Here is a 12,425-nt window from a genome sequence, read left to right on the forward strand (position 1 = left end):
GTTCAGGCTCTGTAAGTATCTTACAGTCAACCCATCTCTCCTTTTCTCTCTGTAGGATCTGATACGAAGAGACATTCTGTATTATAAAGGTCGCATAGACATGGATAAATATGAAGTAGTGGATACAGAAGACGGGAGAGATGATGACTTCAATGTCAGCATGAAGAATGCCTTCAAACTTCATAACAAGGAGACTGAGGAAATGCACTTATTCTTTGCCAAGAAACTGGAAGAGAAGTTACGATGGCTTAGAGCTTTCAGAGAAGAAAGGAAGATGGTAAAAGAAGATGAAAAGATAGGTGAGGAATATGAAATGAAACTGAAAGGCGATTGTTGGTAATGCTTAATTTAGCCCCAACGGTTGGAGAAGCCCACTTTTTTTTTGTAGTAGAATTACAGTTCAGCCTTGTTCAAAGGTGCTTGGTTGTTCTCATAGTCATAAATAGGTCTCTTTCCAATTCGGTTACTGTTATTTTTGGCCCTCAATAAACAAATTCTGCCCATAGCTTCAAGCCTGGACCTCCGTGGGTATTGCAGGAGAAGGAAATCTTTGGCCATCTGACTTCAGAGTCTCCTGGCTGCATCATTTCTGCGCTGGCTAAGCACGTCTCATGCAGGGTAGGAGGGCGGCGAAGTCGATGACTTACCAGCCGTGCCCTTCCCTCAGCATCAGCCCATAAATTGACTGTAAGCAATGTCAGTTCAGGCTCAGTTTGTGTTGCTCAGCTGTAAAGCACTGGGCGTATTTATGATACTGTGTAAATAATCATGGGTCTAATCTTACTTTTCATACAGCCCATGCACAAGTGAGATTATAAAGGCCTGTCCTTTCAAGGAAGATTTGCTTCTCAGTAAAATACCTGCCCGTACACACAGCTCACTGGGTGATGCTTTGCCACCTAGGGCGTTCTGTGTTTGCCAAACAGTGCAGAACATTCCCCCCCTCCCCAAAAGAAAAAGAGGCTTTGTAAGCAATCTTCTGAATTGTGTTTGCCGTGTTCCCTTTTTCAGGCTTTGAAATTTCTGAAAATCAAAAGCGGCAAGCGGCAATGACTGTAAAGAAAGTCAGTAAGCAAAAAGGTAACCGGCAACATGCACTGTGCCTGGTAATGTGAGGGTGGAGCGGGCTGGGCTGAATCCTGCTGGGTTAGGATCCAGCGTCCCCCTTGAATTTCCCCCTCCCCTTTCTCTTTTTTTATAAAATACCGTTTGTGCTTTGTATCCTTTCTTAATGTATCTGTGGGTCAAATTAATCTCTGGTCTAATGTGGTTGAAGCCAGTGTAATTTCAGCAGAGATTAATTTGATCTCATGTCTCCAGTCTGATGTCCAGAAGCTGTCCATGGGGGCAGAAATCTGTCTCTCAGTTGTTTCTCTCAGGCTGAAATGGGAGTGACTGCGGAGATGTGTAGGGGTTCTGCTAATTCCCAAAGTCTCCCATTAGCAAAGAAAGATGGGTAAAATACTGGAGATGGTGAGGGTTCTGCCCCTCTCCTGCTTTGGGAAAGGGGACATTCATGTTTCCTGGGGCGACCTGTAACTTTTTAAGGACAGCACAGTAGCATCAGCTCTAGGAAATACAGTATCTTAGTAAAGACTTTATATCTCTCTAACATCAGATTCATTTCCCCACCCAGGCAGGCTACAGCCAACTAATAAATGCCATGCTGGATATTATACAAGAGTCTCAACTGGCAAAACAGCCAGCATTAATTATCTCTCGCAGTAGCTCTTGCAGCTACAGGTTTTGAAATACTAAATACGGAGGGAAAGTCAGAGAGGTCATTTTTCAGGTTTTCCAAAGCTTCACAAAGTCATAGACGTATCGATTCGTCACCAAGTACCATGGCACAACTAGACCTATAAATGGGTTTTAAGAGGACTCATCACTTCTTGGCTATAGTCAGTTCCAGGCAGATTCATCTCCACTCTGTGCAGGCTTTGGGTTGTTTTTCGCAAAAGTTGAAGGAGCTCTTTGCTTTCTGCCTCACCTGTTTGTTGTCTACCGGCTTTGCTGGTCCAGTAGTGGTTTGCTAGGCCAACTGTAAACTCCTTGGTTTGCTGTGTCTTTCCATTGTCATTAGTCTTCTCCTTTCTACTAACTTCCTATGTTGTCTTCTAAGATGTTCTCTAAAAACTCTCCTGGCCAGATTTTCTAAGCTCAGAGTATGCACACACCCAAAAACAGGCCCAGGGACAGGTATCGTACCCAATGTACATGTAGTTCAGGCAGTAGCGGACGCTGTCATGAGTTCGGTTTTGCAGAGCTGCCTCTCACCACTTGCATGCTTGTCCCTCAGCACGGCAGGAACCACGGAGATGGTGGCAACTGGAAAATTAGAGAATCTGACTTGCATGATGGCTATGGCAAAAACAGTTTAAATTATTACTTGCTCTTTAGTTAATTATATTATTAATTAATTAAGGTATTAATTAATAATTGTACTGTTCAGTCATTAAGTGACACAGTTCAAAGGTGCCTGAGCATGCCTACCAGTATTCCCACTTAAATCACTGGACTCGCATCCTGACAAATACAATATGCCTGACTGTACTTATGTCTTACACAGCAGTTGCTCTCTTGTTTCCTCTCTTTCTCTTTCTCTCTCTTTCTCTCTGAGATGAAAAAGGAGGGGCTATTATCTTAGACTTCTCTGACTATGAAATTAATTAGCTCCTGAAACACCAGTCAGCATTTCTTTTATGAAGAACGAGCTTATGCTGTAACACTGGCAGTTCTTTTTATGAGATGAAGTCCTCGAGTCAGACAGAAATTCAGTCAGACCCCAAGCACCAAGTTTAGTGAAGCCTGGTTGTTTTAAGACATGACATTTGAAAAACAACAAATAGGGTCATTAAATTAGTAGCTCTGGGTTTTTTTGTCCTACATTGTGGTAATCATAGCCCAGTCCCAGATTAATTAAATTAAGTACCGGCACCGAACATTTTGCTGAAAACTCTCAAGTTTTCTTACTCTCTGGTTTGTCTTGTGCCCAGGACGCAAAGGGAGGCAGGAGGCTGCCGGAGCACGGCGCCGGCGGCATTGCTCAGAAGAGGGAGGTAGGAGGAAATTCCTGAGAGCTGGCTTTCAGCAACTGATTTTTTGAATCTTGCCATACACATTTTACCTATATTGCCAACAATGTTTTGCCAAAGACCTTGGCAGGCACTTGGGGCTGTGTTGCCGAGGCTGAGGTGCAGCCCTCGGGGCCGGGAACAGGCAGACGGCTGTGCCTATGCCAGGAGGCTGCTGCCTGCCTTTGCCCTCCCCGTGCAGCCTCCCACAGCGCGACAGTAGCATTGGAAGGGGCATTAAGTTGGGTTTGGAGCATCAATTATACCTGGGAATCAGTGAAGCCCTTTAGGAGTAGGAATACTTCCACTGCATTCCATGAAACGATTTACTCATTTAAATTTACAGACATTGCAGGAGAGGTCTCAGTGGCTACGGCAGGGCTTGATGGCTCAACAGCTTGACCCGACATGTCGAGAGCCCTGCTCCCGTGTCAGCGGATGCCTATCACAGACTTGTTTCTAGATTATCTCAGTTGTTCCCTCCACCTCTTAAATGGGAAACCATGGTAATTTCCCTGTCACACAATACTTAAGGAAGAGAGAAAAGCCGTGAAGGAGGTGAAATGGAAAATGCAATCAACTTTTTTAGAGGTGAAGCAGAAAAACATTTTTCAAATAGTGTACGCTGCCGCTTATTTCATGCACTGTTGTACCACGCCTCCCAGAAGCATTACTCTGGAGCTGGCTGGTGTGCGTTTGAAAAGGAAGCATTTAAACTGCCGCTCGCTGCAGCAGGCGAGGCAGAGAGGCCGAGAGATCAGCTGATAGCAGGAGAAGAAACCTTAAAACTCTGCTTTTTAAACTAATGGAAACTTTATCCAGGTGATTGAGAGAGAACACAACTATCAGTGTTTTGAGAAGTTCTTGATCCCAAAATGAGGGTCCTCTGTCAGGCACAAGTCAGCCCCCTCTGGAAACAACCCCCCTCCTAACGCTCGCGTCTGCACAGAAACGGGTGGGCACATGTGGTGCCGGGCTTCTCTCCAAATCAACTGAATGGTGCGCAAGGTCCGATTTCAGCAGTGTACTGGGCTTTGCAGTACTGACTGGATTGGGCAAAGCATAATGATTTTAGACCAGGTGCCTTAAGACAGCATTAAACCAATCTTTGGCCTTCTTTAAGTCCATTAGACATAAAGTAAATGGGTAGTGTTGGCACTGCACCTTACCAGCAGATAGAGAAAAGGGCTGTTTGTTGTTGGTTTTTTTCTTTTTGCATTTATTGTTCAAAATTTTGCCTCTTGGTTACTGCCCTTTAGCTTCTTTCAATGTCAGTGTGGTAACTGGGAATAGAATTCAGTGTGGTGACTCCTAGAAATAGTAAAGTAACAGAGAAATGTATTTGTCTCGACTTACAAAAACAACAAAAAACCCCATAACCCTTTTTAAGCTCAGCCAATCAAGTGTGCAACTTTTCTGCAGGTAAGTCCAGGTACCACGGAAGACCTTTGCTGCCTGCACTGACACTGCAACATTAAGATAGCGTTAGAGTTGCACTTCTAGAATTGTGCTTGTTACTGACTAAAGCAGTGGAAACAAGTCTAAAGTTTCCTTGAAAATGGATCCCTTGTGGATCTCCAGTCCATCCTTAACGTAGACCCAGGATTAGCCAGGGTACTTTTTCCATTTCTAAGTGTCTGAAAACAGAAGGCTTCTTTAGTGCCTCTATCTGTCAACGGCTTGTGTTCTGCTGGCCACTTTTAATCTCCCCTCCAATGAGTAGCGTTTGCAGCTTTCAGGAACATTCAGTTGCTGTTCTGGTCCCCAGCTTTGCCCACGTCTGTCCCCATGCAGGACAGCGTGTACACAAAAGGGATTTTTGCCCATGTTCTAGAAGCTGTCAGCCAGGGGTGCCGGCGGGATTAGAGGTTCCAGTGCCCAGGAAGGAGAGCCCATTCTTAAAGCGCTGTTTCCCACTGATGTTTCCATTTTGGAAAATGAAATGTCTGTTCAAATTTAAAGTGACCTTAGTGCTACACGGGAGTGTTTCCCACCCAGGAGAGCTCTTCACACCCATGCTATGAGCCAGCTCCTTCCTGCCCTTCTCTCTGTCCTGTGTATTCTCCTCTGCAGCGTGCCACAGCTTCACCAAAGCAGATGCCCTCAGCCCAGACGAGTCTTTAGGCTGGTGGTGTGGGACTTGCAGAAGCATATAGTCAGTCACCATCACCCCTAGCCCTGAGCTCGGAAGGATGCTGTTATCAAATCTGCCCATAAATACTCAGTTATGCAAAGCCAGCAGGGGTTAAATCATCAGCCAGCGTGCACTGCTTTGGCCTGCAGTCAAACACCCTCTGAATCACTGAATTTTTCTGCTAGTTTCTTCCTTTCTGGTCACTTGAGCTCATGGCAAACTATGTCATAAAAAGCCTGACCCAAACACCCGACAGCTTCTCCCTGACTTCTCACACTTCCGCACTTCAAGCTTTCCCCCAGCAAGGCTGCACAGCGAACCGACACGGCTGCATGTTAGCGTACTTGTGCTGGCTTCATCCAGCTGGCGAGGACAGGTCTTACCAGGTAACAGAGCCTGTAGGTTCCTCCTGTCATTCTCCTGAGTGTTTAAACCTATTTTATTGCATCTTCATTGCTAACAAGATTGACGTGGCCCTGACATGTTTCCCCATCCTATTCACACATGTAGGCATAGCCCCAGGAGGACTGAGGGAGGCTGGGCAACACATAGACTGAAACAGGGCATTTGCATTTTCAGGTAATCAGGATCACTTCCCTTTTTTCACAGAGCTTCCCACAGTATAGGTGAAAGAATGGAGCTAATCATGTTCTCGGTGGTATTTCCCCACAGATTCAGAGGAATCACAGAGCTTATCCCATTGCTTGTAAAATACAGACCCTACCCAAAACACAGGCATTATGCAGTGCCCATCTGTGGCTCGCCCAAGCACTTCATGCTTTGGGTCCACAAGCACTAGTCTCCCTGATGACGGTCCAGATAGATGGCTTCTCACTCAAGGCATTAGTAACTCAGCTGGAGACACTAGGATCATCAGAGATCCGGTCAGAAACACAAGCTAAGGCAAATCATGAATAAGTTCTTGACTGGGACGCCTCTAAGGGTGGTACCGGTGACTCGGCAGTGGGCATGTGCTTCTGAGCAAATTCCCCAGGGGTGTTTTGTGGAGAGATGTGAAACAGGCCTCTTCGGTTTTCCGTTGACCCTCGTTTGAAGAGCCAAGGTGTTGACATCAATGTCATGTTGAGATTCCAACTGAAATGAGTTTGCTAGCCCAGATACTCCTGTGCTTTCAGTTTGGTGAGGTATTTTAGGTAAGGGGCGGTGTTGGTACCCTGTTGCATTTCAGGCCAGTGATGGATAAACTGATCTCTTCCTATCGATGAAACCGACGGAGTGATCTTTGCTATCAGTGTGCGGAATGCTGGAGGAGAGGGAGGGTCTATAAATGCAAGATGGGATAAATTAGTTTTCACCAGCTTTGATTGATAAAGCCTTAGTATCATTTATTCCATCTTGCCTCGCTTAGCTTTTGCTTATCATATGAGGAATCATTATCTGAAATGTCTAGTCTAATGACATCAGGTTGCAGTAACAGACCTGATAAATAGACTCAGGAAGGTCAAGTTACCTCAGTATTTGTAGAGACTGTGGTGGGCTGTGGAATAGGCAGGACATAAGATTACTGCTTTGCTCCATTGCATTTCTCAAGCTGCAGTTAGCCCTTTTCCCTCCCTCTTCCTCCAAAACAGAGAAGTTAGGCTAGTGGTTAGAAAAGGGAGCTAAGGCATTGTCTCCTCACCGGTGCCATCCCTGGTCATACCTACCTCTGCCAGGCCATTGAGTAAAATCCCCGGCAGTGTGAAGAGCTGTGGCTAATGCACCACTTAAATTCCTCTTGAGTTGGGCGAGTATGACAAAATCTGAGTGGGGCAGTTTAGCATGGAAGTGTAACCCAACGAAGTCGGCAGCTGCTCAGGACTGCCTTCGGAGGCAGATGTTTCCTGTTCACAGCTGCCATCCGCACCTCTTGCTGTAAAAACTAGGTCTGCAATCAGGGAGCCGAACTAATACCAGAGACAGTGTCGTTTGCTAACTCTAAACAGCAGCCAAGGGAATAGCGGTGAAGTGCTTTGAGATCCTCTGTTGAAATGTGCTGAAGAAGGGCAAAGGGCTGTACCCATTTAGCTGTTACTGCTTATTGCTTTAACTCAAACTTGTTGCTATTGCAGGAGTAATTAACTGTACAACAATTAGGGTTGTGTATGGGTTACAATATTCAGGAGGAAACTGAATTTATGGAATTTTTGAGCACGGCTCCTGAAAGATGCAAGTTGACTCAGCTGCTGTTGAGATCAGAGGCAGATGAAGGGTTCCTTAGGGCAGCTCTGCTCCCTTCCCTACCAGCAGCCTCCGCTCGGCCAGTAGAGAAAGCAGGTGTTGATATTTTATTGTCTCCCACTTAACTCTGGCTAATGAACAGCATGATACCTAGACAGCTAGGTAGGAGAAAAGCCTACGAGATAGCTCCTGATCAAAGTATAAGCTAAAATCTTAAAGGTTGAGGATGGAATAAACAACTTGTAAGGCAAGTTTCCATGGTTATATATAGGCAAATCTGAGTGTTTTCTGTGTATGTTTTGTATGAACTCCGGAAAGGTGCAGTGTTTCTGTAGCTGTCCGGCTGTATCGTAACGGGGTCCGTCTGCACGTGTCCGTGTGGATTGCCTGTGAGTTCATAGCAAGCTCCTAAACCTGCACGTGCTATTGAAGTCGTGTTGTGACCTCAAATAGAAGGACGCTTTGAAACAAAGAACTAGAAGGGGGGAAAAGAGACAGTTTTAAATCTTTTTAATTGTTTTCTTCTGAGCAGAGAAATCCAAAACGTTCCAAGTGATGTTGCCGAGTACTAAAAAAAGACATGATTTCAGCTGACAGCGCAGCATCTCTCTTTACCAGTTTTGTCTAGCCAAACACTTGAGTTTTCTTTTTCTCATTCTGAACAGATTTCAACAGCCCCCACCCTGCCGAACGATCTTGCTATGCAGCTGCAGCCTTTATCGTCTGCTGTACTGCAGAATTATGCATGAACCAGCAGAAGGAGCTCCAAGTCTGGTCATGGGTGCATAGCCGCGTTCTTACGCCTTGGAAAGGCAGCGCCGCAGCTATGTCTAGAAATCATTACTTACCTATCGATTCTTTCCCTTTGCACTTTGAATTCTGTTCGCCAAGCAGCTGAGAATTGCATCGGAAAAGAGCTTTGTTCATTTCTTTCTGTTGAATTGCAGTGGAGTTGTGGCTTTGCATATAAAAAAAAGAATCCCTCAAGAGACAATTTTGCACAACGGCCCCGAGTTCTGATGAGGGAGCGAGCCGCTTGAGAGCAGAATAGACAAATACCAACCTGTCATACTTTTTCCCAGAATTACTCTTTCTCAGGATTTGAAGATGTGCAGATCAGGTGAATCTCCCTCCTCCTCCCCCCGCCCCAATTTCTGTGTTCCACCTTGTCGTGAACGTGGGTATGTCCAAAAAAAAGCCATTCTTGGGGCACCTCAAGCTATTGCAAAGTGCTGCGTCACACTTTCACAAGAAAATGTATTTTTATGGAATTATCAGCCTGACTGGCCAGAGCACAAATGTTTTTGTTTGCCTGCCCACAAACACACGGTAATTATGCACGCTATTGAGATGTGGAGGTTTGATCATTTAGGTCATGGAGGCCATTTGATAAATATGATAAATATGCAAACCTTCAGCTGCTTATTCAAGTAGAACCAGCCAGGAGCTTTTGATGTTCATCCAGCTTCGCTGTTAATGCCGATAGCCTAGAACCTCAAGCAGGGCCACACGTAGGACTTTGAGAATATGGGACTGAGCTGCTTTACTGAGAGAAGTGGCAGTGTGTGCATGGGTACGTTTCAAGCAAGGACAGACATTTTTCAGGCGTTTGGACCAAAAAGGCTATTTTGGGAAAGAACTGAACGGGGTTTGCTAGTGATCTGGCCAGGGGAGTCTGCCTTTTTCTCTTTTGGAGAAGACAGACTATGGATTACATTCTTCGCAGTGTATCTCCATCAGTGTCAGTGGACTTCAACCAGACTGTCCTTTCTCTGCTTCTTCAGCCTTCCAAGTGCATAACATTTTGCTGATCCAGGAGATTTCGTAGCATTTCTGTATCAAGATTAAAATGCATTTCTTCACCCTCCACAAATTGCTTTAGAGACAATAAGGAGCTCAGCCCAGCTCAGCATGGCAGATGGGATGCATCTGCAGCGACAGGATGCAAAAGACATTGGGCCATGTCATTAAAGCAGTGTGGTTTTAAGGTCTTCCAAAGCTAGAAACAATTGCTGTATGTCCCTTAGTAGCAGCTTGAGATTCACAGCTCTTTTGTGTTGTAGAACATTAAGTCAGTAATTGTGGTGGCACAAGGACTATTTGCCTTTGAAGTCATTCCTGGTTCTTTGGGTCTGTTGAAGATCCAAACCACCTCCCAGGCAGAAGAAGATACATTTCCCAGCTCTAGCCAGGTAAACTACCTGTACCAGGTCCTAAAATTCCTCACCAGCCTCTCCTAGGAAAAGTGGCCAAGGCAGTAAAGGCTGGTAGCTGCCAGGAGAATGGCTACACCCTTATATGGGCTCAGGGCTAGAGTTTGCCCTCCAGAGCAGACTCTGCCGTCCGTTACATGCCCAGGTGCTGCCCTGCCTTCCAGCAAGGCGACTCAGAGCAGGACAGTGGTCGAAGAAGGCCTGGAAGAGGTAGGGCAGAGGCGAGCTCAAGCCCATGTTCTACGCTGATGGGACGTCATTGGCTTTAGTGACGTAGTGTGGTAAATTCCAATGAACGGTTGGGGCCTGCCAACAAGGACGGTACAGAATTTGTCTCGGGTATCCTACAACTGACCCTGTCCGGGTTTAACCCCAGGACAGCAAGGGCTCTGGGGCTGCACTCTGCTTTGCAGGCTTTCTGTGGGAGAGAGGAGCTTAAGACAGACAGAGCAGAAAACTTGTTGATGAGTAACTCTATTCCAGCATGCAGATACAAATGCAGAACATCTCCAGGTTGTTCTTTGCAAATAATTTTGAAATATTAACTGTGATGAATTTGTTAAAGGTTAATTATGAATCACGGAGTGTTTTTTGTCCACTGTAAGGAAGGATCTTGGTTACTCCCTACAGTGGACAGAGCGCTGCATGATTCGATGGTATTTGCTGTAAAGAAGGAGAAATCAGTTAGACATAGTCAAGATGATATTTCCGTTTGGTCTGAACCTTTTGAGGATTTTAACAACCCTTGATTTGTAAATTCGATAGCAAGGGGAAGCGAATTAATTCTCTTTCCTAAAGCCATACTAAAGCCTTAGCTTTGTATCTAAAAGAGGTCCTGAATTACAATGCGACAATGTATAAAAGTTGTCTGGTGAGCTCCGTGAGTGCATGCTGTGAGGCTTTTTCCTTCGTCTGTAAGTACCCGACTGTGCAGCCTTCCTGTGCCCGGGCTGGCCGGCGCTGGTCCCGCAAAGCATGTGTTTGTGTGTGGGCAGGAACCGCTAACTGAATGCAAAAGGTCGCATTTCTTTTACACACGTTGCTGTGGTACCTGGGTGCTAATCACCATGTTTTGCCTTCTCTAGCACCTTCCCAGCTGAGGATCTCAAAGTGTTTTACAAACATTAATTAATTTAGCTTCACAACCCTCGTGTGAGGTAGGTGGGTGATGCCATCCCGCTTTCCAGATGAGGACACTGATCTACTTGAGTAGAGTCGCCTTGCTCCGGCCGTTAAAACCAGGGGAGGCAATGGCCTCCAGATGGCCCTTGCGAAGCCTGCTACTCATCATGCGGCCGGGGCTGCCCTCCCGGCAGAAGAAAGAGCAGTTCTGCATGCAGCAGAGGGGATCCAGAGATGGCCAGAGCTTACAGCAACCTGCTTCAGAGCCCTGCTCCTCTCTCCTTCCTGCCCTTCTCTGGAGTTGTGGTTTCCAGCCGATCACGCTACCCTGGGGCTGACGGAGGGGTTATCCCTCGCCAAGGGTGTTGCGGGGAAGGAAGTACAGAAGTAGCTCCATTACTGACCCCTGTAGTGTCTACCCTTTGGTGGTGACTTGCCTCCCTTCTCTTCCGCTTCCGTTCACCCAGAGCCGCCGTTTCGACACCGTCCTTTACAACAGGTTGCGTAGGTCCCAGCTTGCTGAAGCTCCCCCTTTCTGTGGGAAAGCCGTAAGGGCAGCATCCCCTCACCCCATTCCTCTGCAGGAGCTGTTGCTCACCTAGGTGGGAATTATGCATCGACAACCTAAAGTGTAGCCTTGCCAGTCCATCCATTGCTACCAGTTTGAATTGAGCAGAATCAGCCTTTTCTGTGTTGCGTGCAGCCGTTTTTGGCTGAAACCAGACTGGTAAATTTAAAGCGAACCCTATGGAAAAGTCCTACACGCCTTCCTAAAGAAAGTAATGAGTTGCCCTTTGGATAGGCAGAATAGCACTGAAGTGGCGCGGGTCCCTGCAGCGTAGCCCTTCCTCCAGAGCAGCTCTGCTCCGTTCTGGCGCAGGAACCGGTGCCGAGTCGTCCTTGGGGTCACGCTGCTTGGGCTGGGTCACCGGGGCATGTTGGGGCCAAAACGCTTTCCAAGCGTAGCTGGGAGGGAGGGTGAAAATGAGCTTGGAAACAGCAAGTGTTAAATTTGCGAGCGGGTTGAATGGTGAGGTTGTCTGCCTTCGTCTGACCAGACTGATACTGCGTATGGCCTGGCCACGTTTGTGCCTCGTTAGGTCACCCAGGACTTTTCCATGAGGGCAGGCAAAACTCTGCCAATACAAAAGTAATGGATCTTTTCCAAATCTTCAGCTGGTGGTCTAGCGTAGGTAGCCTCTGAGCTGAGAGCTCAGGCAGCTGCTGCGTTCCTCCGTAGATTTGCCATCTCTAGCACATCTCCCTGTTGTTTGGGACCCTGGTTATTAAGTGATAAGAAGCGATAGCATGACGAAGAAAGACTATTGACCCGATTGCACTTTGACTGATCTGTTTCTTTTTCCCCCCAATCATCGATGCAGGTGTGAGCTACTCCAAGTCGGTTCCTCCAGCCTACCCACCACCCCAGGATCCATTAAATCAGGGACAATACATGGTGACAGATGGCATATCCCAGTCCCAGGTCTTCGAGTTCACCGAACCCAGACGCAGCCAGGCCCCGTTCTGGCAAAACTTCAGCAGGTTAACACCATTCAAAAAATAATACCTAGAGAGATGGAGGATCTCAACTTAAAAGAACTAAGCAATTAAAAATAAAAAATAAGCAAAGCTATATTTATAGATGGACCTTTTTTCGGAGAAGCACTGTTGCAACTAAATATATATACATATATATATACA

The 12,425-nt window shown here is 46.4% G+C and overlaps 1 protein-coding gene across 1 annotated transcript in view; it reads left to right on the forward strand.

Annotated features, from left to right (window-relative positions):
* ARHGEF9 (Cdc42 guanine nucleotide exchange factor (GEF) 9) overlaps window positions 1-12,359 on the forward strand; it is a 51,676-nt gene extending 39,317 nt beyond the window's left edge. Inside the window, exons 6-8 of the mRNA XM_009696365.1 lie at window positions 56-299; window positions 1,012-1,080; window positions 12,107-12,359. Coding sequence (XP_009694667.1) covers window positions 56-299; window positions 1,012-1,080; window positions 12,107-12,288 — 495 coding nt within the window. The 3' untranslated portion in view covers window positions 12,289-12,359. The remainder of the gene's footprint in view (window positions 1-55; window positions 300-1,011; window positions 1,081-12,106) is intronic.
* The last annotated feature ends 66 nt before the right edge of the window (window positions 12,360-12,425 follow it).

Source organism: Cariama cristata, unplaced genomic scaffold, assembly GCF_000690535.1.
Source record: "Cariama cristata isolate BGI_N322 unplaced genomic scaffold, ASM69053v1 scaffold7520, whole genome shotgun sequence".
NCBI classification, from domain to species: Eukaryota; Metazoa; Chordata; class Aves; order Cariamiformes; family Cariamidae; genus Cariama; species Cariama cristata.